Here is a 24268-nt window from a genome sequence, read left to right as displayed (position 1 = left end):
GTCCCCCTCAATCACTCCTGTCCCCCCCAGCCCTGTGTCCCCCTCAATCACTCCTGTTCCTCCCCAAGCCCTGTGTCCCCCTCAATCACTCCTGTCCCCCCCCAGCCCTGTGTCCCCCTCATTCACTCCTGTCCCCCCCAGCCCTGTGTCCCTGTCCCCCCCCAGCCTTGTGTCCCCCTCATTCACTCCTGTCCCCCCCCAGCCCTGTGTCCCCCTCATTCACTCCTGTCCCCTCTCAAGCCCTGTGTCCCTGTCCCCCCCCAGCCCTATGTCCCCCTCATTCACTCCTGTCCCCCCCCAGCCCTGTGTCCCCCTCATTCACTCCTGTCCCCCCCAGCCCTGTGTCCCTGTCCTCCCCCAGCCTTGTGTCCCCCTCATTCACTCCTGTCCCCTCTCAAGCCCTGTGTCCCTGTCCTCCCCCAGCCCTATGTCCCCCTCATTCACTCCTGTCCCCCCAAGCCCTGTGTCCCCCTCCCCCCAAGCCCTGTGTCCCCCTCATTCACTCCTGTCCCCCCCCAGCCCTGTGTCCTCTTCATTCACTCCTGTTCCCCCCAGCCCTGTGTCCCCCTCAATCACTCCTGTCCCCTCCCAGCCCTGTGTCCCTTCAGTCACTCCTGTCCCCACCTCCTCCTGTGTCCCCCTCAATCACTTCTGTCTCCCCCCAAGCCCTGTGTCCCCCTCATTCACTCCTGTCCCCCCCAAGCCCTGTGTCGCCCCCCTTCACTCCTGTCCCCACCTCCTCCCGTGTCCCCCGTCCCCCCATCACGCCCCCTGTTAGCCGCGCCTCTCTCCCGCCTATATAAGCCCCGCCCGCCCCATTCCCCGCCCCCTTTCCCCCTTCCCAACGCTGGTTCTCGCACAAGGCCCGATCCCGGAGGCCCATCCCGGGGTCCGGGAGCCCAGCGCGGTGCCGTGTTCCCCGGGGCCGTGTTCTCTCCGGGGCCGTGCTGTCCGGGGCCGTGCTCTCCGGGGCCGTGCTCTCTCCGGGGCCGTGCTGTCCGGGGCCGTGCTGTCCGGGGCCGTTCTCTCCGGGGCCGTGCTGTCCGGGGCCGTTCTCTCCGGGGCCGTGCTGTCCGGGGCCGTTCTCTCCGGGGCCGTGCTCTCCGGGGCCGTGCTGTCCGGGGCCGTGCTGTCCGGGGCCGTGTTCCCCGGGGCCGTGCTCTCCGGGGCCGTGTTCCCCGGGGCCGTGCTCTCCGGGGCCGTGCTCTCCGGGTCCGTGCTGTCCGGGGCCGTGCTGTCCGGGGCCGTGTTCCCCGGGGCCGGGCCGGGCCGGGGGCAGCGGGCGGGGCGGTGGCTGCAGTGCCCGCTCGCGGCCGGGAGGTGGCGATGGCGCGGCGCGGGACGGGCCGGGGACCCCCAGGCGGGACCCCCGGACGGGAGGAGGTTTGGGGGACACCCCCCGCCGGCATCCGGAGCTTAAACTATTGTAATGGAAGACAATAAAGCTGCCGTGTTCTCCTACTGCTGCTCTGTTATTGTTCTGGTATTATTATTTTATCCTGTTATTGTGTTATTCTTTTAAGATGTTATCGTATTTTAGCTCTATTGTTCTGATGGTTTTACTTTTTTTTTATTCTATTATGCTCTTATTACGTATACAATGTTTATTAAATAAAGGTGGTAGGGCAGGGGCTGGGACTGAAACACGGACTGTGGGGCTGGAGGGGACATGAAGGCCCTGGGGCTGGAGCCAGACACAAAGTGATGTTGGAGTGATGGAAATGCTGTGGCTGGAGCTGAAATAAATCCTGTAGGAAAGGGGATGGAGCTGCCTGGGGGGCTCCCAGGCACTAAATGCCATCTGAGAGGTCTGCAGGGGCTGTTCCTGGAACCCTGCAGGGCTGGTGCAGCCCAACTCACCATTGAGATCATCCGGGCTGGGCCCTGCACCCTGCCCTGCACCCCCTTCCCCCAGGAGGGGTGACAAGGCCAGGAAACCCACCTGGAATTCCTCTAGGGTGAGGGGACTGTCCCCCACATCCCCCATTCCAAAACTGAGCCTCAGAAAGGGCTGAAACCCAGGTAGAGATGTCGGGACCCTCCCCTGGCAATGGGGGCTCCAGCACTCCCATGTCCCAGGGGTGGATGCTCCCTCCCAGCCATGTCCCCGGGATGCTGTCACAGAGGGAGCACCATGGACTCGGTTTGTCCTTCCCAGGCTTTATTGGGCTCTGGCCCCACGCTCAGGCCTGAGCACGGGTGCACCTCCTGCGGCCCACGCCGATGGCCAGCACAGCTGCTGCCAGCCCCACGCCGGCCACCACGCAGAGCAGCACCGTCCCCACGCCGAGCACGGCCGTCACCCCGCCTGGAAAATCAAGGGGAGTGTCACCACTTGCCACTGGGGCCGTGTCACAGGGGTACATCCAGTGGGGACTCACCCTGACCACCCTCCTGCTGCCGTCCCCCCGCGCCCGGCTCCATCGAGAGCAGCACGGGGCCGATGACCACGTCAGCTTCAGCCTCTTTCCCTAGGGAGGAAGGAGCAATGAGGCTTGTCCTGCCACTCTGGGCTGTCCCTTCTGTCCCCATGGGGACCTTACCCTTGGTGTCGTGGCGGCGGAAGCGGCGGCTGGGCCATCGCTCCAGGGGGTTGAGGCTCCGGGAGAGCGCAGGGGACCCGCAGTTGCCCATCTCACAGCAGCTGCAGATGTCCCGGGTGCCTTCCACGGGTGCCCAGCTGGAGCAGGGTGGGAAGATTGTCACCAGATCCACCCGTGGCACCCACAGAGCATTCACCCCCCCCAAGTCTGGGTCCATGACCTGTCCCTGTGCCACATCAGGGCTGTGGGATGCTGGTGGGGACCTTCCTGGATGTGCCCCATCCTGGCAAGGCAGCTACTCACGTGTTTCTGGCTTTGTTGAAGGAGCAAGCCTTGTTCAGGGGGTCTGGGGTTTGGTCTGCTGGGGTCACCTTCAGGTGACAGGTGATGTAGATCTGTGGGGAGGGAAGAGAGAGAGGTAGGCACCTGCTGGTGGGGACAGTGGCTGCTTTTGGGGCTGGCAGGGGACACACAGCCTTACCAGGTTCCTGGTGTCCCCTGCGAACCTGAAGACGTCAATCCTGAAGCGCAGCATGTCCTCCCGGGGCCGGGGGGTGACGAAGGCAGAGCTGGTGTCGTCCAACCTCCCATCAACCAGGCACCTGGGGTGGGATGGGGTGGAGTGGAGGGGTCAGCACCCTGCTGGATTCCCCCCCCACACCCCGCATGTCCCAGGGCTCACCCGTTGAAGTCGATGATGGTGTAGTGGGGCGAGGAGTCAGTGCCGGGGCTGAGGGCGGCCACACAGCTGTCCACGAACAGCCGCAGCGGCACGTGGCTCTCGGTGCCCACCTCCGCTTGGATGTTGAGGACATCGCCCAGCTGGAAACCGGTGAAGGGTCTCTCGGCACTCCAGTCGTCTGCAAGGGGTGACAACAAAGAGGGGGTGGCTCTGTTTGTCCCCAGGTCCTCATGGGAGCAAAGCACAAAAGCAGAAGCAATGGGGTTTGCTGGGGTGTCCCCAGTGGGGTGCTGGGGAGCTCTCTTGCACTGGGAAAAGGTGGAAAGTCCCCATCCACGGGCCAGTATGGCTTCCTACTTACCATTCATGAGGCGCAGGGAGAACACCAGCTTCTCCTCTGCTGACAGCGTGGAGCTGAAGGGAGCCCAGGTGGGCCGGATGGCATTGCTGCTCACGTTCTCCCTCCTGGGTGGGGACCACCATGCATCAGGATACTGCCCCGTGCCGATCCCCAGGGAGCAGGGTGGGGGTATCGAGGGCAGGAAGGCCTCACCTGGGGTAGTGGCACTCGATGGGGATGATGGCGGGGTTGGTGCGGATGATGACGGGGTTGCTGGCAGGGCTGGGGTCGTAGTTGAGCAGCGTGCGGTAAATGAGGGAATTCGGCGTGATCTGGGCACAAAAGCATTGAGATGCCATTGGAGAGGCCGCTCCCCACCCTCAGCACCACCACCAGGCCACATATCCAGCCTTTCCCAACTGGAAACACTGGGGAAATCCAAAGAAAGGGGGGAAAAGGGAATGGAGAAGGAGCCCTGTTCTGTCCGCAGTGAGTTAAACTAATGGGCTGAAACATGAGTGAAATGGGTCTGATTGTGAAATGAGTGAAATGGCTTTGTGCTATCTGCATGGCTCCAGCCGAATGGGCACAGCAGCTGTAGGAAAAATGCTCCAGTTTGGGGGAAATACCTTCTCGTCCTTCCCCTGGGCTGTTCCTCAACGGTGCTCTGCATCCTACACCTGGAGCTCTCCCAGCCTCGCAGGGGATGCCCGGTGCACAGCCCTTGGGGCTGCTCCGGGAGGAGGGAGAGCCAGACGGGATCCCGGGACCGGGGGACGCAGTGCAAGGGAGAAGGTCTTACCTGCACGGTGCTGCCGCACTCGTGGAGGCCGGCGGTGAAGGTGACGGTGTTGTGGGCGCGGCTCAGCGAGGAATGCTTGCACGCCGCCGGCCCCAGCGTCAGGTCTGCCGCGCTGACCAGGCGGCCGGTGCCGAAGAGGTCCCTGTGCACCGTCACCACCAGCTGAGCCTCCTGGCACTGCACCGTCACCGGGTGCTGCCTGTAGGTCCCTGGAGACGGGGAGTCCCCCACCCAGGACCAGGTGTTGGAGTCTGCCCGCGCCTCCCGGCTCGCCGGGTCACCCCAGGAGAAGTCCCAGGGTGGGTAGGCAGCCACCTCGCCCACCGCCCAGCAGAGGAGAGAGAGGATCAAGCTGCTTTCGGGTCCCATCCCTCCTTCTTCCAGCAAACCCTGGCACAGAGGACTGAGGCTGCTCCTTCAGCCTTTATATCCCCTCAGAAGCAGGAGCCGTCTGCCCCCGGGCTCCCGTTTGGGGGCCAATGGCACCCAAAGGGCGGCCCTCGTGGGTGCGGGGAGAGGGGAGGCATGACCCCGTCATTTCCGGGGTGCCGGGACCCCCTGCCCCCGGGCAGCCCAAGGCAAGAGCAAACATCCTCGTCAGCCTCTTTGGGGAAGTTGTTTATAAAACTCAGCAGAAGCCGGAGACGGGGAGACGGGTACAAAGTGACTTGTTTAGGTTAGAAGGTGATAAGGGGCTTTTCAAGGCTGCTGCGGGGGTGACAGCAGTGGGGAGAGCAGGGTCCATGATCCCAAATCCCGGGGACCATCCCAGCCCGGCACCATTGGCCCCCCTGGGACTTTGGTTTTCTGCTCGGATGCTGATGGGGGGGGGGGCAGCAGCCCACATGCTCACAGTTTGATCCCAAAGGTGGGCTCTGTGCATCCCCCTGCTCTCAGCAGGGCCAGGATGGGGTGTTGGGTCAGCAGCAACGATGCAGAGCCCTCACCACTGTCACAAGCGTGGCTGTTCGCAGTGGGGGCCCCACACCCCCATGTTTCAGCCTCAGCAGTGAGGTCAGAGCCCCAATCACTCCTTTTTATCTCTGTTGCCCTTCCCTGGCTCTTTCTGTTATATTTGTTTTGTTGCCTTCAGGGAAAGGGGCCTGGTGAGAACAGGGAAAGCTGCTTGAAAAGAAATCCTATAGATTTTCAAGCCTCGTTATTTATTAAACTCATTATTATGGGGTTATTTAATTATATATTATTACAAGGCTCATTATTATTATTATTATGGAGTTTCTGTTCCTTCTTTTGAGTGCCTTCACTCTTTTTCCCTGCCAGAGCTCTGCCAGTATCCCCTTGACTCCACATGATGGATGTTCCATTTCATACCCCAAACCCCTCACCACCTTTCAGGATGTCCCTGGCAAACCGTAGGGACAGAATAAATGTCCTGATTTGAATGTTTGAGCTGGAACGGCTGAGCCATTTCTGGGAAAAGAAAGAGAAACAGAAAGTTTTAGGGGCAGATGTTGACCAGCCCAATCCTAGCAGAAATCCCACTGGGTTTGGACCCAGGACTGGCCTGCGCCTGACTCGACACCCCCAAACCCCACCCGTGGGAACATTTATGGACTAGGGTAAAACCTTCTGCTTTTCCCCAGAGAGCCAATGCCCCAGCCCTGTTGCTGCCAGTGGGTCCAGGACTTCCCCATGTTTAAAATACCTTGAAAGTGGCACTTGCTTGGAAATGCCGGGGATTCCAGAGGCTGAGCTCCTGCGTCAGGGAGATAACAGCAGCAGGCGATGCTGATTCAGTAAATACGTGGCTGCCCCCCCTCCCGGGGGCAGAATCTCTGCTCAGATGAGTCCTTGGCTGCAAGGACCACGGGAGATGCATGGTCTCACCCTGGAGAGCTCCAGCTTGGGGGTCTCTGGGTACCAGGGCTTGATCCTAGCAGGAGGATAAATCCCTTGGATGAATCACCTCATGTTTACACAGCACAAATGAGAAGAGGGGAAGACCAGAGGGTGATATGAGCACAGGCTCTGGGAAGAGAGGGTATTTCTCCATGGAAGAGGGGATTTCTTCTGTCCCAACTTTATTCCAAGCACAGCACATTGGATTCATAGAATTGGAGCCACAGACCAGCAGAGCTGGGAAAGAGCATGACCTCATTTTTTGGGAAAGGCTGAGGCCAGAAAGTCCCAGGGCAGTGGGAAAGCACAAACCCCAGTGTTGCCCCACCATCAGATAAAGCACATCCCACTTTTCCTTATAACAGAGTTTAAAGTCAAACCCCTCAGTCAGTGCTGAGGGTGCTGCTGGAATTGGATAGCTGCTCTGGATAGTCAGAGAGCTTTTTCCCATCCCCCCATTTCCTTATTGACCAGACTTGGCCTCTGCTTGTCTTCCATCCTGACACCAGGGGAGGTATTTTGGCTGTGCCCAATGGCAGAGGGAAAGGGTTTTAACTTAAAGGGTCCCTCTGTGTGTCTCAGCAAAACAGAGACAGTCCCTGCACCTATGCCAAGGAATGATGAGGGCCCTGAACACCTGGAGAAAATGTTGATCAAGAAGAAATTGGTGACAAGAAGGTTCAACATGTCTCAGCAGCCACAACTTGTGGCCTGGGAGGAAGAAATATTTCTTCACCAGGAGAAAGTTTGGGGTGACCTAAAAATCTTAAGTTCAGCTTGGAACCCTGTACCAAAGAGCTCAAGGTGACATTTATCCCAAGACATCTGGCTGAGGGTCTCCAGGGCGCTGGATGACACCCCAAGGCACACAAGTTTGTGCAAAATATCCCTTTCCTCTGTTTTCTATGACAAAGACAAGTCCCTCAGGGCAGGTTAAGGGTCTGCAGGAATCCTCCTGCTCTCTGCCAATCCAGCCCAAGAGGCAGCCATGCTGCAGGCAAATCCCAACTCCTCACAGGTGTCACTTTTCCATAAACCCAGGCACCTGAATTTTCCTCCTACAACAAACACAGCATCTCAGGATGTTCAGCTGGTCCAATTCCACCACTACCTAAAGTGTGAACCTTTCCCAGCTTGTGGAGAGCACTGTGGGTTTGGGGATGAACATCTTGCCATTTTGGCCACTCTGCTGAGCGGAAGAGCCCAAATTCCACAGCACTGGAGGAAAAAAAAGAGAGCAAGCGTGACTCAGGCATGTCAGAAAGTCCCTTTTTGGAGCGGGGAGGGGGGGAAGCAGAGGAAGAAATTCCAACCCCAGCCCCAAGGACTGTTTATACATTTCAGCCAAGGCTTGTTACATACAACTATGTGTAAATAGTCCTTGGGGCTGGGGGTGGAATTCTTGCCTCTCTGTCCCACGAAGAGCCAAACCCACAGACCCTCAAACTATGCTCCCTCCCTCATCCAGCAAAGCTGCACTTTCCTCCCAAAAACAGCTTGAGGCAAGAGGAGAGTGGTCCAAGTTTTATTAAATGCTTCGCTCATCGAGTAAGGAGTTTCCAGCATGGAGCAGACCCACATGGCTCCATGAAAAAGTAAAAGTGTTTGGAGACTAAACCCAACTCCATGGTTCTACAGGTGAGCAAACAGAGCATCTCGGTGGGGAGTTTTCACATTAGTTTCCAAAGAGGTGCTCTGGTAGAAGTTCAAGGAGGAGGGTAAGGCTGCACAAAGCTCTGCTGAGGGCAGGGCTGGAGGAGAAGGAGATAAAGTTGGGATTGGGGAGGCAAAGCAGCTCAGTTAAAGTCAGCACAAAGATTCGATCCATCTTCTCAAAGAAGACTTCTCCCCTCTCCTCACCAAGTTCCTCACAGTCATACAATAAAAAAAGTATAAGTCCCTGGTTTCAGCTTTCAGACAGGGTTGCTGGGTTTCTGGCAGACAGTCAGAGCTCCCAGGACAGCCAGGATCAGGATGACCAACCCAGCAACTGCAGCCAGCCCCCAAAGCATCCACAGGTGACCTGCAGCTAGGAAGGAGAAGGAAGGAGATAGTTACAGCCACAGCCAGAACCTGTCCCCCAAACCACCCCACTTCCTTGGCTTTGCCCTACCTTGTGAAGGGACCCTCCTCACTGTGTGATCCTGCCAGCTGTGGATGAAGAGAGGTCCAACCACAACATCTGCTTCTTTCACCAAGGGATCTAAAAGGGAGGACCTGTGAGCACTCCAACTCATTTGAACCTCTCCAGAAATCTTGGATTGGCATTGAGGAGCCAACAGGTCATGGAGCAGCTCCAGCTTGGCATAGACCAAGAGACATACCAGGCTGGGAGGGCAGTTCTCTCCGGACACGTCCTCCTGGCCATCGGGAAGGAGCATGGAACCTCCCGGAGTGCCTGGCCAAGCCACAGCTCCTCATCTCACAGCAGGAACAGATATCCCGTGTGCCTTCCACAGGATCCCAGCTGGAAGAGAGCCTGGTGACCAGCCCACCCCGTGGTAGGAACGCCTCACGTGCTTTGGGGTCTGTTAGGAGAGACCCAAACCCTCCCACCCGGGTGTCCAACCCCACCCCCCTGCAAAGTGACACACCAGGTAAGAATCCCAAGCTCCCCACCCTTGGCCAAGCTGCTGTTCCAGCTACTCACAGGTTGCTGGCTTTGTTGAAGGAACAGGCCTTGTTCAGAGGGTCTGGAGCTTGGTCAGCTGGGGAGACCTTCAGGTGGCAGGTGACATAGATCTGGGCGGGGCAGGCAGAACAGAGGGGTTTGGCCATCAGGTGTCTTCATGTCTTTCCCACACTCCACAAGTTTGGTCTCCAGTTGGACCACCAACAGGACCACCAACTCCCCAGGGCAGCTCAAGCCCCTTCAATTCCTTCAAGCCACTTGGGATTTCAGCTACCAAGCCCATCAGAAGGGCTTGTCTTGACCAGTATCAAGACTGATCCTTGGCTCAGAGGGCCATGATGTAGCAGCAGTACTACATCATGAGCATCCTGAGGTACAGGATGACCTCATTCATATGTTGCCTTGGGAATGTAATTCTAGACAATAAATTTCATAGTGGAGCAAGGCTGTCATGCAGAAAAGGGAGTTAATTGCTTTAGGAAGGATTTACCAGATTGCTGGAGTCTCCTGCAAACTTGAATGCATCTACTGCAAACTGAAGCACATCTTGCCTGGGTCTCGGGGATATAAAAGTCGAGGTGGCATCATCCACCTGCCCATCCACCAGGCACCTGGACACAAACACAGGGGCCAGCAGGGTCCCACTGTCAGACATCTCCATAAACCTGCAGAAAGGTCCTTTTGAACAAGGGCACAGCCAGCTCTTACCCACTGAATTCAATGAAGGCATACTGGGGAGAAGAGGTCCTGTCCGGGGTCAGAGTGGCCACACAACTGTCCACAAAGAGCCTCAGAGGCACGTGGTTCTCTGCATCAACACCAGCTTGGAAGTGGAAAACCTCTCCCAGTTGAAATACAGCGGAGGCTCTCTCAGCACTCCAGTCATCTGGAAGGACAGAGGTCACCAGGCACTCTTAGATGGAAAGCTGGTTTGGGCTTCACTGCTTCCACCCAGGGAAACCCCAACAGGCACAAGGCCCTGGGGACTGCCCAGAACTGAACCATCTAGTGGAATCATGGCCACCAGAGGAGATCCTCACCCCAAACTTACCACTCATGAGGCGCAGGGAGAAGGGCAGCTTCTCCTCAGAGGACAGGGTGTAACGGAAGGGTGCCCACGTGGGCTTGACACCGTGGCTGCTCACGTTGTCCCTCCTGGGGAGGAGAAACGCCCACAGGTGAGTTCTCTGTGGCAGCAGAGGGGATTATTTGTTGCTCACTTGCCTTGGCTCACCTGGGGTAGTGGCACTCGATGGGAACCACGGCAGGGCTGGTGCGGATGACAACAGGATTGCTGGGAAGAACTGGGCTGTAATTTAAGCTCGTGGCGTAGATTAGAGAATCGGGGGTCACCTGGGGAAAGGCAAGGCAATTATGCAGTCATTAAGAGCCCTGTTCCTCTGACCACACGCACACACAGAGCAGCACATTTGAGACCAGAGACTCAGCACTGAGATATTTTTTCTGGTCCTCAGCCAGCAGCATTTGTGCTGGAGGCAGGTGAGTAGCACACATCCTGATGTAGGAATCCTCTGGGGTGGGAATCTGCTCCAGCCTGGCCCAGGACAGCCTGTGGCCAGCAGCAGAGCTAAATGCAGACGTTCTCTAGCTGATTCTTATTTTTATTCTATAGTTTCCATGCCCTGGAACAACAGACAGGAAGGTCTGTCTCCCAGGATACCAAAGGGTGACTTCATCTGTTGGATGGGGGCACTTACTCATTCTCAAGGCCCCCCACGTCTCTCCCAGGGGAGAGACCACTTCAAACTTAAGTTTTTGGTGAAGTAGCTTCATGCTACACCCCATAAGCAGCACTCAGATGCTTCCTGAGGTATCCATAAGGAGCAGTGGCTCCCAACACCAGGTTTTCCGCGCTCCAGCCTCGAGGTGGCAGCAGCAGCACGAACAGTCCTGGAGTGTTTAGCTACCTCTGTATTTATCAGAAAAAAAAAAACAAACTTATTTCTCTGCCTCTTCCCTGCTCACACAAGCCCAGACAACACAGCGCAGCTCCTGCTCCTCTTGACCGAGGTGTTCAGCCTCCAGGAAAACTTTGGAGCATTTCCTTTAGCCCAACCACACCACAAATCCCTTCAGTCTCAGCACCCTAAGGCATCAGGGAGAAAGCCAAGAGGCAGCCCCTCTCCCCCTTAGGGGTCCAGCCTCCCACAACTTACCCTGAGGGTGCTGCCACACTCGTGCAGCCCAGCCACGAAGGTCACAGTGGTCTCAGAGGTGCTCCAGACCACGGGCAGGCAGGAGGCTGACCCCAGGCTCAGATCCACAGCCCTGACCAGGCGCCCGGTGCCAAAGAGGTCCCTGTGCACTGTGACCACCAGCTGTGCCTCCTGGCACTGCACGGCCACGGGGTGCAGCGGGGCCATGGCCTGGAGCTGGGACACATCCACCCATGCCCAGGGCTGGGAGAAGGTCCGTGGCTGCCCCAGGGAAGGATCCCCTCCGTACCTCCATAGCTCTGCCTCCCCTCTAAAGACACCCAGGGGGTCGTAAGCAACCACCTCCCCAAAAACCCAGCACAAAAGAGCCAACCCGAGGCTGCTTCCAGACCTCATCCTGCCTACCAGGGTCCAGCACAAGGAGTAACTGCTGCCCAGGGAGCTTTTATAGCCCACCTCTCCCACGGACGCTCCCACCCCAGGTGATGCTCAGCACACCTCCCATCAGGGCAACTGGAAACAGCTGAGAGACCCCTGTCTGTGGGACCCCTGTGGTGGGATTTAACAAGATGCTGGATTGGGTCCCTTGTTCACAGGAGAGATGCTGGGCTTGCTGTGCAGCCAACTGCAGTTTTTCCCCCTGTTCTTTTGGGAACAACCAGTTAGGACACACAGAGATGTGTCCCACATTCAGCCTGTATCTCCCATCTCCAGGTTATGGGGTCCTTCCGTAGCAGGGCTGTTGGGGGATGGAGCAGGGAGGTGATAATTTCCTTATCAGGAATAAATCAGAGCTATTTGATTTTAGAAATAATAATTATTTCTAATAATTATTAGAATGATTAGGCCTGGAGCAAAATGGTCCCCATGGTGTGTAGGCAGTCCAACCCTTGTGGAGATGATTCAGCAGCAGGTTGTCCCCTCCATGGGGGGACAAATACTCCAGGGGCAGGTTGATCCAGATGAATCACCCCACAAGCTTCCTCGTGCCTGGTTTGTGTGCAGGAGGAGAAGCAGTTTGGGCACTGAAGTGACACTGGGGAGGCTTCAAACAAGGATGTTTGCTTGTGGCTTAGTGCTTTGCTTCCACACTCAGGTGAGAACCACGCGAGATGCCCATGAATTTTAGGTGACATCTGTGGCTTAATCAGACTGGTTTAGCATGATCCAAACTGGACAACCGCCAGCAGGAGAGCTAAGAACCGTCTGAAGGGAAGTAACTTGAGTTGTTCCCAAGGCTGACAGCCTTTCTTGGCACCTCCCTGAGCAAACAGGACCTCTTGGTGTTCTCTTCCTTGTCTTCAAGCCAACATCCTTCTCATGGGGAGCTGCACGTCTCCCCTACATGAGTCATCCTGTGCTCATCCTCAAGCAAACTGTGGGACCAGGGGCTCCACAGAGGTGCTCCAAACTGTCCCATCTCGATGCCTACACATCCTAAAGCCTACCTGTGGATTTATTGCTCCAGAGGTGGCTTACCTGAGCCTTGCAGCCCAGTGTTGTCCCCTGGCCTGTCTTCTAGCAGACTGTCCTTGGTGGGAGTCATGGGGGACACGGAACAGCTGGTCTGAGCATGGTTCCACTCGTCATTGTCTTCAACCTTCATGGACTTTCTCCTCTCTGCAGGGGTGGAGATGGACACCTGAGTGTGCAAAGAGGAGCCCAGTGAGCAGTCAGGGATGGAGATGGCCTTTGCCACCGAAGCACAGCTGAACAAGGTGACCACACGGGTCTGTCCCTGCCCAAATCAAGTCCTCTTGCCCTGATGGTCTCTGCTGCTCTGAGGCACCAGCACCACATCCTCATTCCTGGGCTGTGGCCACTCCGGCCACATCAGTCAAGGTTCCCTCTGCCTGACACAGGCCAGGAAAACTTTGGTTCAACGGCTGCAGAGGAGAAGATGGGAACCTGTCCTTCCTGAGCTGGGGCAATAAATTATCTTTATCTTCTTGGTCCAACCCTGAAGCTCCCAAGCTTGGCAGGGCTTGCAGGCAAGGGATAAGCCCTTCTGATCCCATGCTGGGGATGCAGGGGGCAGCCTGGGGGTCCTCAGCCTCAGTTTTGTCCCACGCAAAGTTACTTCTGATGCTGGACAAGTCATTCATAGAATCATAGAACCACAGCCGGGTTGGAAAGGACCTCTGAGATCATCAAGTCCAACCCTTGATCCAACACCGCTGCGGTTCCCAGACCATGGCACTGATGCCCTTCTAGTGGGAGATGTGTCGGGAGGCACCAAATCCATCACAGTCTGTGGCAGCATGTGGGATTTAAGCAAGGCAGGGCAGGAAATGACTTGCAAACCATTGTGCCTCTGAGAGCTGTTTCAGTGCATGCAGTGGCGTGTCTCGTGCTGAGATGTTGGCACCTCAGCCAGAAAAGTGCCTTCAAGGGACAAAGTTCACCCTGGCCCTGCAGCCCTGTGCCCTGTCAGCTTGGCTGATCTCATTCCAGTGAAACCTTGTGAAGTCCCAGCCAAGAGCCAGAGCTCAAGCAGCCTTGAAGAAAAGCCTCTGCAGAAGGTGCAGGTGGCTCTGAGGGCACCTCCTCGGAGGGTCACCTCCTGGAGATGCTACTAAGGCTGAAATCCAGGAGCCAGCTCCAGGTTGGGCTGGAGAGGTGCCCATTCCACCCAGCCACCATCCATTCCTTCACCCTCCAGCTCTCCCTTATGGATTTGCTGCCCTCTCACATACGCCACACCCATCAGCCAGGAGGTCCCACACGCTGGAAAGGAAAGAAAAAGGAACATTAGTGGAATCATGCTGTTCCTGAGCAAGGTATTGCCATGCCACAGTGAGGGCACGTTCATGGGGGAGCTGTTGCCTTCCCAAACCCAGCAAAAGACCAACACACTGATCATCCCAGGAGGATTTATTGGCATGGCAAGGTGAAATGGAGCCCTAAAGGTCTCCACAGGGACCTCTGGAGGGTTTTCCAAGCAGCCACAGTCCATGGCAAACGTCCTGCTTTGCAGACCCTCACTTCCTCCGCTTCCGAAGTCTCCTGCAGGGCTGCCCACCCCGCTTGCCCCTGGTGGGAAGCATTGATTTGGGGCATTCCCACTCAGACTCTAGGCTGGGAGTCTCAGAGCGCGCTGGGCTGGCAGGGGGGGTGGCAGGAGGGGGTGTTCTGGGGGAAAGGGCCACAGCAGCCACTGGGACCGGCAGTTCATCCTTCTGCGGGGTGCTGGAAGGGAATAAGTCCAGCAAGTTGGAGGGCAGCGATGGCCAGTCCATGTCTGCAGTGGAGGGGTTCTGTGGGCAGGCCACAGACTGCACCAGGGGTCCCACAGCAGAGGCAATGGTGGCCAGGGACTGGGATGTGGCCCGGATCTCCTGGGTCATGGCCACTAGGTGCCTGTTTGCCCTCTGCTGAGCTTGCAGGAGGCGAGTGCCCATCCTCAGGAGCTTGTCTGCCTGCTGCACGTTGGACCTGGCCCAGCCATCAAAACCTTCCTGCAGGGAGGCCAGAGAGTCCTGGATGCTCCTGGGAAGAGGCACAGTGTCCCCATGGGCTGAGCCTGAGTCTTCCTCTGCTTCTTCTTCCCTCTGCATCAGAAGAGCTGGAGCTGTGGGTAGGGTGGGGGACATACCCCCTCCCTGGTTTGGGCACACGTGTCCTCGGCCACCAGAGGGGTCCGACACAGGGGCACAGGGCTGGTGGTGGGCCAGCAGGTCCAGAGGGAGATCTCCTTGTGGTTGGCAATCCTCCCCGGGATGCTTGAGGTCAAGGATCACAGTGCTCTCGTCAGACAGGGAGTTGTGCTGGGAAGTGGAGGTACCTGTTGCTGGAAGCAGGAAGGAAGGAAGCAAGAGGAGATAGTCAGGGCTCCAAGGGTCCTCAGAGCATGACTCGGTGAGGTGGAGAAGGGAAGCAGAGGCATGATGCCTACCATACAAAGGAGATGCAAGTAGTGGGGTGGGGGGCAGATTGTCCCCAGGAAACCCCAAGCGCCATCCAGGACATCACCCCTGGACTCCTATATGGACCATCCATGGCACATGAGCTTGCCCTGGGAAGCTCAGTGGTGGACACCCACAGAAAGCCAAGGAGGTCATAGCCCAGGTCTGGAGACAGCAGATTCATCCCGAGGGATCCCCCGTGTTCTCCCCCTGTGCATTTGGGGAGCACCCACCATACTCTGCAAGGGCAAGAGACACCATTGCTTTGGAAGTGATGGGTGCAACAACAACATCCCATCCCTGGGAGAGGCTGGAATGTGCTCAAGGCGTGAGCAAAGGCTGGGCGGGGCACAGCTCTCTCAAGTCATAGAATCACAGAATGGTTCCAACCTGCAGGCCATGGGCAGGGACACCTTCCACTAGAGCAGGTTGCTCAGGGCTCCATCCAGCCTGGCCTTGAACACCTCCAGGGGTGGGAATGGGAACAGTCACAATGTTGAAGGAGATGAGAAACCCACGGAGAATGTGGTCTACACAGGGGTTATAACCTTCATCTCTGCTTTCAGTTGCCCCCTCCCCAACCCACCTGGCCAAGTGCCTCCTCACCTGGGTGCTCCGTGACACGCTCCACCAGCGCCTGCAGCCTGGCTCTGCACTCAGCAAAGGGCCCAGGCTCCGCTTGGTCCCCGGCTGACGGTGGCTGCAGACGCTGGAGCTCCTGCAGCGAGCCCTTGATGAAGGGCTGCATGTCCATCACCTCCTGCTCCGTGGCGTACAGGCTCATCTTCTCCACCAGCCTCTCGCCCGCCTCCATCCGCCGCAGCACCCCCTCCACGTGCCGCAGCTCCCGCGCCAGCTCCCGACGGCCCTGCTCCTGACGCGCCTCCACCAGCCCCAACAGCTCCTCTTCCTCCTGACGGATCAGCCGCACCAGCTGCTCCACGCGCTGACGGATCAGCTCCCGCGTCTCCCGCTGCGCCTCCTCCAGCCGGGCGGCCTCGCCCTGCAGGGACGCGTAGGTGGCCTCGAAGCCGCTCCGCCGACGCCGCAGCTCCCACTCCATGGAGCTCAGCTCCTCCTGCCTGCGCTGGGTCTCGCTGCAGATGTCGCTGAACTGCGAGTGCTGGTTGTCCAGCAGCGCGCACGAGCAGCACAGCGCCTTCTCACACTGCTGGCAGTAGATGCTGGCAGGGAACAGGAGCACCCTTCAGAGCCGGCACGGCACTGGGGCGGCAAAAGCAGCTCTGCTGCCCTGGGCACCGTTCCCCCTGCCCGAGGGACAGTGCCGGGGAAACTGAGGCACGGGGGCTTTGCCTCACTGCACCAGCTGCAGGGGCGGCCGTCAGCCTGGGCCTTCAACCCTCCTTTGCTGCCCTCCCTCCTCCCGGGCTCCTGACAAGCCCATAGCACACACACTCAAGGAATGGCATCTCCTGAGCTGGAAGGGACCCACAAGGATCATCAAAGTGCAACTCCAGGCCCTGTGCAGGACACCCCAACAATCCCACCATGAGAGCATTGTCCAAGCGCCCCTTGAGCTCTGGCAGCCTTGGTTCTGTGACCACTGCCCTGGGGAGCCTGTTCCAATGCTCAACCACCCTCTGGGGGTCCCATCATGGGACCCAAAGAGATGACAAGAACCCACTCAGATGAGGACAAGCCTTCTCAGACCTACCTCACAGGCTGGCTCCTGTGGTCTGGTTTGGAGCAGGACAAGCTACCTGTCCTCCTGATTCCCTGCAGGAAGTCATTTGCAGACCCTGCCCTGATGTCCATCACCCTCTTGGCTCTGTGGCTCTCCCACCTCAGGTAGCGCTGGTGGGCCTCGAAGCACTTGGTGCAGAGGAACTCAAAGCACTCGGAGCACCAGAACTCCCCAGATTTCCTGCAGTTGTTGCAAAACAAGTCAACTCCATCAACCATCTGCTTGTAGACCCTCAGCCGGGCCTGCAGGTTGGTGAAGAGCAGGTTGTCCATGTCCGGGATGCCGTTGGCCTGCGGGATGGCCGTGCAGCACACGGGGCACTGCCCAACAGGCTCGTTCTTGCTCAGGCAACCCACACACAAGGTGTGGAGGCAGGTGAGGAGCTTGAGGTTGGGTGATTCCTGCTGGCAGCCCTCACAAAGGAGGAACTGGAAGTCATCTTCTAGGAGCTTGGGGAGAGAGAGAGGGAGAGGGTGAGGAATAAGCACTGAGGAGTGTTTTTAAGAACTTCTGAAACCTCATCTTGGGGGTAGAGGTGACCCAAAACCCCTTCTTGGAGCAACCAGTGAGTAACCACTTCCCACCAGTGATGCCCAGGACAGTTTGTCCTGTGCACTGGGATGAGGTTGGATGGACAGGGCCCTGCTGAGCCCTTCCTCTCCCTCTAGCAAAGAGGAAACAGTCCCCCAGCTATGGGGCTGGGGAGGACTGAGGAGGGGCAGATCAAAGGGGGGGGCACGGAGGAAATAGCTAAAGATCCCTGAATGACACCCTGGTAGAGGTGGGGACCATCGTCTCAGACACGCCCCCCCTCCCTTCAGCCCATCCCTCTGGCCTCGAACTTCCCTCTCTCAGCGAGGCTGGGGGGGGCTGGACTGGGGACCAGTCTCATCCTCCCCACCACCCACCAAACCGGGAAGCGGAGAAACACCCCAAACTCTCATCCCCATCCCCACGCCCCGGGACAAGGGACTTTTTGGTGTCCTGGACACCTCCGGTCCCCTCACGCGGCCGGAGCCCCCTCGGCGTCCCGCCCGCATCCCTCCCGCATCCCCCCTGGACCGACCGGGGCTCGGGAGCCGGACAGGGACATGGCGGGGCGGGAAGAGACGGATCCCTGCGTCCGCCCGCGCTGCCTGCCCCGCCTGTACTTTCGGTTTCTGCGGCTCCGGGAATAACTCCTCCTCCGTGACTGGGCGGCGGAGCCTGAGAGCCCGCTCACAGCCCTGCTTCCCGCCCGGAAAACGCTTCACAGCCGGCTCAGCCCTTCCCGGCCATCCGGGAGGGAGGAAACCCCAAGATCCCCGCCAAAAGGCTTCTCCCCCAAGGAGAAGCACCCCCAGAAATGTGTAGCAGCGTCCCCGTCCCTGCTGTGCTTCAGACGGGCACTGCCAAAGGCGGTTTCGGTGCCCTTTGCAGGCCCTGAGGGAGCTCGGGGGCTGTCCCTCCACCTTGGAGAGGATTTCCACATCCCTTTGTCCTGTATTCTGGTCCTTTGCTCCTTCATGCAGGGCATCATCGGTACCCCCAGCCATCTGCACCATGGGGACCATCATGAAAGGGTACCACCACAAAGAGGGGACTGGGGGACCACCACAGAAGGGGGACTGCCACAAAGAGTGGACCACTACAAATGGGGGGCCATCAGGAGTACTTGGGGTTCACCTCTCCTGGCACCCCCAAAGGGAGAGGGCATGGCAGGACACTACTGTCAACTCCTCTGGGGTCTTTTGATGCCCTGAGGATCCCCAAAGCCTGGCCCAGGCTAGAGCCACCCAGCCCCAGGCTTTGAAGAAGATGTTTAACAGGTGGTTTAGTCTGGTTGCAGCTGTGAAACATTTCAGTTCCAAACATTTCAGTTTTGGAAACATGTTAATTCTCTTTCCCCCCCGTCCCATCCTCTGGCAAGGAGCCCCTTGCATGGATGGGACAGGACAGCAAGACCACTCAGGTTTGTCCCAGTGGTCCAGCAGAACATCCTGGAGCTGATAAAGCTGCCTGGAGCTCTGAGACATTTTAACCCCTGGGGTGCTGGGTGCTGTTAGGGAGCTGAGCATCCCCCAAGAGGCCACACAGCATCCTGCCAGCTCTTCCTCACCATTCCAGGACTTCATGTGTTCATCACAATCGAGCCTCCTTGACTGGCAGCTCCTCCCATGCTCTGGTCTCTGCCTTGGGGGAAACTGAGGCACGGGGGGTGCAGCCACATCTGCCTGCAGAATTCACGAGCCCAGCGCTGCCCAGGGCTGCACACCAAGTTTATTGTCCATCGAGAGTGGATAGAAAGGAAGCTTACAAAATAAATAAATATCTCTATATGCCTATATCCAGTCCCCGCCCCCTGTGGACACACCTCACAGCACACACGCAAAAGGATCTTGAAGCACAAATTAGCGCTAATTACAAACCGCTGTGTGGGGAAGGCAGGTCAAATTGTCACCTCTGCCACTTCCCCGTAAGTGCCGTTATCCCATCAGTGGTGCCACGCTGGATCCCAGCTCCAGCCTGCTGGTGGCATCCCAGCCTGGTCCAGCCAGCCCTCGTGGCCCGTTTTGGCTGCCCACCCCATCCCATGGCTCCTGTCCTCAGCCACAGTGTCCCCAAGCTCTCCTCCACACAACTGCTCAGCTCACACCCCTCCCAGTGAGATCCCTGGCCATGCACCAGGTTGTGGGGACACCAGGACATCAGTCTGTGCCCTGGTGGCACATTGGCCCAGGAAATCAAGGCCAGGTTGGATGGGGCTTGGGGCAACCTGCTCTAGTGGAAGATGTCCCCTGCCCATGGCAGGGGCTGGAACTTTAAGGTCTTCCCACCCAAACCAGTCTGTGATTCTATGAAACTGGAAGCAAACTGGCGCACGGTGAGGTGCCAGCTGGTTCCTGTAATGTTGTAAGCAGAGGATGAAGAACAGAGGGAAAGCCAAGGACAAGGATGGGCAGCGGAGCTCAGCCTCAGTTTCCCTGCTCAGATGTTCACCCAACTCCCACAGCCTCCACAGGAAGGGCAGCAGGAGCTCCAGCGTGGCAAGGCCCCCCACCACACAGCACGGTCCTCCCAAACGTCCCCACGCCTTGGCACACGGACAGAGACACAAGCACACGGACACGCGCCCACGCACACGCTCTATCGACGCTGCTTCATCGCCTTGACGAGCTCCTCCAGCTTCAGGGCCAGGTGCAGGTCACCTGTCACCTGCAGCCTCCCGCTCATGTAGGCACTCAGGGGGCGCAGGTCACCCAGAAAGAGGTCCTGAAGGTCCTTCTCCGACACTTGCAGAGTGACATCAGGAACGCCCTCGGGCACGCCGCGGCAAATCCGCCCGCTGCCTGTAGGACACGGTGGGTGGGAGAGGGAGAAACAGTGGGTTCAGGATCCAGCCTTGATCCAGCTGGTGTTTCACCCCCCACATTTCATGAGATTTGAGATGGGCCAGATGACAGATGGGCCTCCTCCTGGCAGGGAGACTTTGGAGACAGGAAGTCCTTACACCTTATGGAGATGAATTTCTCTTGTGTTGCTCCACCAATACCTTTCACAGTGGTCCACCTCCAAGCCCCGTCCCGCTTTTGCCATAACCACCAGGAAAACCACAGGCAACCATGCGGGGATGTATTAGGGTGCTGGAAGGACATCCTCCAGCATGGCAGGGGCCCTCCATCACTACCCCCTTGTGCTGGTGTCCTACGAGAGTCAACAACTCCTGAGGTCTCCAGGCCAGCCATGAGACCTTGCTGTCAATTTTCCATCAATACTCTATTTCTCAAAAAAAATTCATGGTTTTAACCCAGAACAAATTATGCTTTGGACTGCCAGGGAGCGTGGATTCAAGGTCATGGTCACCAAACTATGTCGCTCACCTGATGGGCCCCGAGGTGGCTTTCATGGAGGTACCAAAAAGGGGTTTGGTTTGGGACCTCTGACCACCGAGCTCGGCGGGGTTCACAGCATGCAAAGGGGGCACAAGAGCAAAACACACCCTCACAGCTCCAACACAACAACCCCAAAGAGTGCTGACCTGAGGAGAGGTCTATGAAGTAGGTGCTCCAGGTGCCACTGGACAGGGCGATGTTGACCTGGTAGGATGCTCCCACCTGGCTGACCAGGGCCTCAGAGAGGACAGACTCCACCACTGAGAGCAGCTCGTCTGCACTGGGCTTCCTCTGGGCAAGGAGGGGAGTGGTGGGAGGCTCCACCTCGTTCACCATCTCCACACTGTCTGCTGGGGACAACGGCATAGATTAGGGGACACCTTTGTGTGGTGAGCCAGACCCACCAGAAAAGGTCTCCAGAGGAAAGAAACCCACTTATCCAGAAAGTCTCCAGCTAAGCAAGAAGAGGGCAACTGGTGTTGCCAGTTCCTGCTCCACTGTCTGCCATGGGTTACTCTTCCCTGGCTAACAGGGCGAGGAAAATTATCCCTGAAAAGTTAATGGGGCACCAATCGGTGCAGGGTTTCTGGAAAAAAATCCACGTGACTCTTGGGAAACTCAGGCTTGAGTTTGCCTGGTGGAAATGCTGAGATATGAGTTGGTCTTGAGCCCAGGGCTCCTGCAGATCTGCTTCTGCCCTTCCCAGTCCCTTCTCTAATGTCTTGTTGGAATGGTGGTGCTGTGCCATGTGCTGTATGGAGCTCTGCCCACAGCTCTCCTCCCTGCTACCAGCCTGTCTGTGCTGTGCTCGTAGGAGCATGACATCTCCCAGACTTTGACTCCTCTGTCAAATAGCCAACGGACATAAAGGCCACCTGGCAGGAGGGACATGACCCAGCAGAGGAGCAGTGACCCAGGGTTGGTTACCTGCCTCTGGAGCGCCGGTCCCGCCGCCGGCCAGGGCCAGGGTGTTGCCGAAGAAATGGGCAGCCAGCTGCTGAATGGTGCCATCCAGCCCCTCCAGCCCTGGCACTGGTGGCACAGTGGCTGCAGGCCCCGCCAGGTTCTCCCGGGGTGGCTGCAGCACAGCCTCCATGCTCAGCTCTACCCGGTCCACCTCCAGGCCCCACGACTTGGTCATGTCGTTAATCTCCAGCTGGGAAGAAAGGGAGAGGTGTTGACAGCCTAGGCAGAGCTGGATATGGCCATGGAGACCACCTCCCCACCATGGCACCCCCAACCATCGGCATCCTATAGCTTGTGCTGCTGCTGCCCATCAGTGGGGTGTTACACCAGGCTCAATAGTCCTCCTTCTCCTCCAAGCTGTCAGCTCTCACATCCAAACCCTCCTCCCCTAGTTGCTCTCCCAGCTTGGAGGAGGCTGGGACAGGGGAGACAGCTCTGTCTTGTTCCTCTTTCCATGGTCCTTTTCCTTGCTCCCTCTTGGGCAACACATCCTGGCATGGTGCTCCACCAGGCAGTATCTCTGGCCTCCAAACCACCCCAGGCACCCCAGAGGTATCCCCCAGTCTCTTTTTACATCACTTCTTATAGACATTGAACCCACAAGATCTTGGCCTGGCCCAGGCTGACTGTAGGCAGGACTCACTGCCCCTCTGTCACTACCTTGTCCTTCTTCTCTCACCCAAAGCCCTTTCCAGTCTCCCTCCAGACATTTTCCTGATGAAGATAAGGAGGTCAAATCCCAACATGTCAGCCTTTCTGTGCACCCAAAGCCCTTAGAGTTCAGCCACAGAACTCTGGAGATCTGAAAATATCTGCTCCCTGCTAATCACCACATTTTCCCAGCTCCCTTCCTTGTCCAGGTCTGTGGCCAGATAAGACTTTCAGCAGCTCCATCTTTTCCTTACTGTCACTTCGGCACCACGATCCCAAGGGTTTGGGTGTCCTGGGGGGCTCTCAGGCAGTCCTCACCAGCAGCTGCTCCCCGATCCTCAGCTTCTCCACCTGGATCTCACGGAGGCTCTTCTTCATCAGGGTCTTGGTCATGGCGTTCTGTGCTGTCATCCGGGTGGCTGCAATGAGGTCCTTCACCATCATGACGGACAACACGGGGTCCCACACCCGGAACTGGACATCGGCACCCATGGAGATGATTGCCCCATCCTTGGAGGTCACCTGGGGCAGAAAGGAGTCAGGATCTCTTCCGCTCTCCGCCCCATGGCCCAACCCTTGTGTGTAGATCCTGGGAGCAAAGGCATTCCCAGATGTCTTTGTTAAGAGGATTACTGGAAACAAAACCAATCCAAATCATTAATTTTCGGCTAGCTTGGATGGTGAGGACAGTTTCCAGCATGGGCTGTTATTTAAAGACATCTGGGAAGGGTAGGGACTGATGGTTTTGGGATGTCTCTAGCCAGGAACACCCTCTGAACAAGGAAAGAGGAGCTTTTTGACCTCAGGCAGGTGAGGACTGACTACACAGCACCAGCTACAATGTCCCTGGCCTTGCCAGGAGGAGCTGAAAGCTGGGTCACCAAGGGTCAGACCATCCCAAAATCCACCTGCTCTGGGAATTTGAGAGCTATTTCTCCATCCCACCCTGAGGGATGGCACTCACCTTGCAGGGGGGCACGTTGAAGGCCCTCGTCCTCAGATCCACCCGCTGCCAGTGGTCGATGAAGGGCAGCAGCAGGACCACGCCGGGCCCCTGAGGTGCCTGGATGCGGCCCAGGCGGAAGATGATCATTCGCTCGTAGGCGGGCACGACCTGGAATGGGAAAGTTTAGACCAGGGCAGGAGCAAAACCCTGGATCCTGCAACGCCAGGACCAGGGGCAGCTTGTAACTGTCCCCTTATGGAGGTTGGTTGTCATGCCACTCCTCACCTGCTTTCCTCACTTACCTTCAAGGCGAACCACCCTGAGATGGGGAAGGTGACAACCATCAGCAAGAAAACCAAGGAGGTGATAATCCCATGGCAGATCCAGGACAGCCAACCCTGGGAGGTGTCTGCAAGATGGGTGAAAGGGGGATGTACCTGCTCCAAACCCCCCTGCCCTGCCCGTGAACCCCCATCCAAGCCTCTCCCCTCCCTGCACCCTGCACCCAGGGCAGCCAGCAGTGTGGGGGACACCCAGCCAGTGCCACACCCTACAGCACTGGGGGCAATAGGGAGGGAGGCAGCAACTCCCCTCCCGGTGTGGGAGTCACCTGTGGTATTCCCAGCCATCCCAGGGGCTTGGGGCTCACCTATGGCATTCCCAGCTGGTCCCAGTGGGTCTTGCTTGTCTCTGAAGCAGAAAAAGCCCTTCTGGGCACCGTAGAACGCAATGCTGGACTGCTGGAAGCGATCAAAGTCCCCCAAGGGAAGGGCTTGGTATCCCGACCGGCTGAACATGGTGCTGGTGCCTCGCACAGGGCCTTACTCTTGGTGCTCCAAGGTGCTCCTCTAATCCTGGCTCCCTGCTGCCATCACAGCCACCTCCGTCCCTGTCACCGTCTCCCTGCCGTGAGAGATGCAGCTGACAAGCCCTTCTGCAGTCACATTACAGGAGGACATTTGCTGAAAGAAATCCAATCCTTCAGGGGCTTCCCTGGCCGGAGTCTCACCCCGGCTGAGGTGCTGGAGGCTTCACATCCTCCCGGAGACCCTCTGGGCAGGAGCCGAGTTTGGAGGCAAAAGCTGCGACCCCGCGGTCACTGCTCACCTCGCACCCCCTCGGAGCCGGGGATGACCCCGGGGCGTCCTCGGCCGCCGGCCCCGTGGCCGCGGGGAGCGGAGGCCGCG

General features: G+C 57.9%; 4 protein-coding genes across 6 annotated transcripts; all 4 read right to left on the bottom strand.

Annotated features, from left to right (window-relative positions):
* Nucleotides 1–2144: 2144 nt before the first annotated feature.
* Nucleotides 2145–4812, bottom strand: LOC135420597 (zona pellucida sperm-binding protein 3-like). The gene is made up of 9 exons (XM_064668252.1): nt 4368–4812; nt 3779–3897; nt 3587–3690; nt 3226–3403; nt 3025–3145; nt 2847–2938; nt 2544–2680; nt 2382–2471; nt 2145–2308 (listed from the first exon to the last, which is right to left on the bottom strand). Exons 1-9 carry the CDS (start codon nt 4734–4736, stop codon nt 2184–2186), a joined length of 1335 nt encoding a protein of 444 aa, XP_064524322.1. The 5' UTR covers nt 4737–4812; the 3' UTR covers nt 2145–2183.
* A 2924-nt stretch (nt 4813–7736) lies between these two features.
* LOC135420762 (zona pellucida sperm-binding protein 3-like) lies at nt 7737–11588 on the bottom strand. Its single transcript, XM_064668544.1, has 9 exons — nt 11037–11588; nt 10094–10212; nt 9911–10014; nt 9568–9745; nt 9350–9470; nt 8878–8969; nt 8552–8694; nt 8341–8430; nt 7737–8256 (listed from the first exon to the last, which is right to left on the bottom strand). Exons 1-9 carry the CDS (start codon nt 11430–11432, stop codon nt 8141–8143), a joined length of 1359 nt encoding a protein of 452 aa, XP_064524614.1. The 5' UTR covers nt 11433–11588; the 3' UTR covers nt 7737–8140.
* A 2307-nt stretch (nt 11589–13895) lies between these two features.
* Nucleotides 13896–18743, bottom strand: LOC135420760 (protein PML-like). Its single transcript, XM_064668540.1, has 4 exons — nt 17713–18743; nt 16617–17095; nt 15548–16125; nt 13896–14826 (listed from the first exon to the last, which is right to left on the bottom strand). Exons 1-4 carry the CDS (start codon nt 17737–17739, stop codon nt 14018–14020), a joined length of 1893 nt encoding a protein of 630 aa, XP_064524610.1. The 5' UTR covers nt 17740–18743; the 3' UTR covers nt 13896–14017.
* A 140-nt stretch (nt 18744–18883) lies between these two features.
* On the bottom strand, nt 18884–24263 carry STOML1 (stomatin like 1). Of its 3 annotated transcripts, XM_064668546.1 has the most exons (8): nt 24091–24263; nt 23731–23984; nt 23384–23490; nt 23100–23249; nt 22454–22657; nt 21446–21674; nt 20665–20868; nt 18884–19975 (listed from the first exon to the last, which is right to left on the bottom strand). In XM_064668546.1, the coding sequence occupies exons 2-8, from the start codon at nt 23876–23878 to the stop codon at nt 19773–19775; spliced, it is 1245 nt and encodes a 414-aa protein (XP_064524616.1). In that variant the 5' UTR covers nt 23879–23984; nt 24091–24263; the 3' UTR covers nt 18884–19772. The 3 variants fall into 3 exon arrangements, with proteins under 3 accessions (XP_064524616.1, XP_064524615.1, XP_064524617.1); XM_064668545.1 differs by having other exon boundaries at nt 23731–24263; XM_064668547.1 differs by lacking the exon at nt 24091–24263 and having other exon boundaries at nt 20665–20865; nt 23731–23878.
* Nucleotides 24264–24268: the final 5 nt, after the last annotated feature.

Source organism: Pseudopipra pipra, chromosome 12 (genome assembly GCF_036250125.1).
Source record: "Pseudopipra pipra isolate bDixPip1 chromosome 12, bDixPip1.hap1, whole genome shotgun sequence".
In the NCBI taxonomy this organism is placed as follows: domain Eukaryota; kingdom Metazoa; phylum Chordata; class Aves; order Passeriformes; family Pipridae; genus Pseudopipra; species Pseudopipra pipra.
Note: the sequence above shows the minus strand (reverse complement) of the source record. Positions and strands in the feature narration are given on the sequence as shown.

Excerpts from the sequence above, each read along its gene's own strand:
- LOC135420597 (XM_064668252.1), bottom strand. The coding sequence starts at position 4,736 with ATGGGACCCGAAAGCAGCTTGATCCTCTCTCTCCTCTGCTGGGCGGTG. Across the intron at positions 3,691-3,778 it reads ATCGAGTGCCACTACCCCAG|GAGGGAGAACGTGAGCAGCA; the intron begins GTGAGGCCTTCC and ends GTCCCCACCCAG. Across the intron at positions 2,309-2,381 it reads GCAGCAGGAGGGTGGTCAGG|GCGGGGTGACGGCCGTGCTC; the intron begins GTGAGTCCCCAC and ends TTGATTTTCCAG.
- LOC135420762 (XM_064668544.1), bottom strand. The coding sequence starts at position 11,432 with ATGAGGTCTGGAAGCAGCCTCGGGTTGGCTCTTTTGTGCTGGGTTTTT. Across the intron at positions 10,213-11,036 it reads AGTGTGGCAGCACCCTCAGG|GTGACCCCCGATTCTCTAAT; the intron begins GTAAGTTGTGGG and ends GCCTTTCCCCAG. Across the intron at positions 9,471-9,567 it reads GCCTTCATTGAATTCAGTGG|GTGCCTGGTGGATGGGCAGG; the intron begins GTAAGAGCTGGC and ends GTTTGTGTCCAG.
- LOC135420760 (XM_064668540.1), bottom strand. The coding sequence starts at position 17,739 with ATGTCCCTGTCCGGCTCCCGAGCCCCG. Across the intron at positions 16,126-16,616 it reads CACAGGAGCCAGCCTGTGAG|CATCTACTGCCAGCAGTGTG; the intron begins GTAGGTCTGAGA and ends GTTCCCTGCCAG. Across the intron at positions 14,827-15,547 it reads GCGTGTCACGGAGCACCCAG|CAACAGGTACCTCCACTTCC; the intron begins GTGAGGAGGCAC and ends TCCTGCTTCCAG.
- STOML1 (XM_064668545.1), bottom strand. The coding sequence starts at position 23,878 with ATGTTCAGCCGGTCGGGATACCAAGCCCTTCCCTTGGGGGACTTTGAT. Across the intron at positions 22,658-23,099 it reads TCAACGTGCCCCCCTGCAAG|GTGACCTCCAAGGATGGGGC; the intron begins GTGAGTGCCATC and ends TTTCTGCCCCAG. Across the intron at positions 21,675-22,453 it reads GGATCGGGGAGCAGCTGCTG|CTGGAGATTAACGACATGAC; the intron begins GTGAGGACTGCC and ends CTTTCTTCCCAG.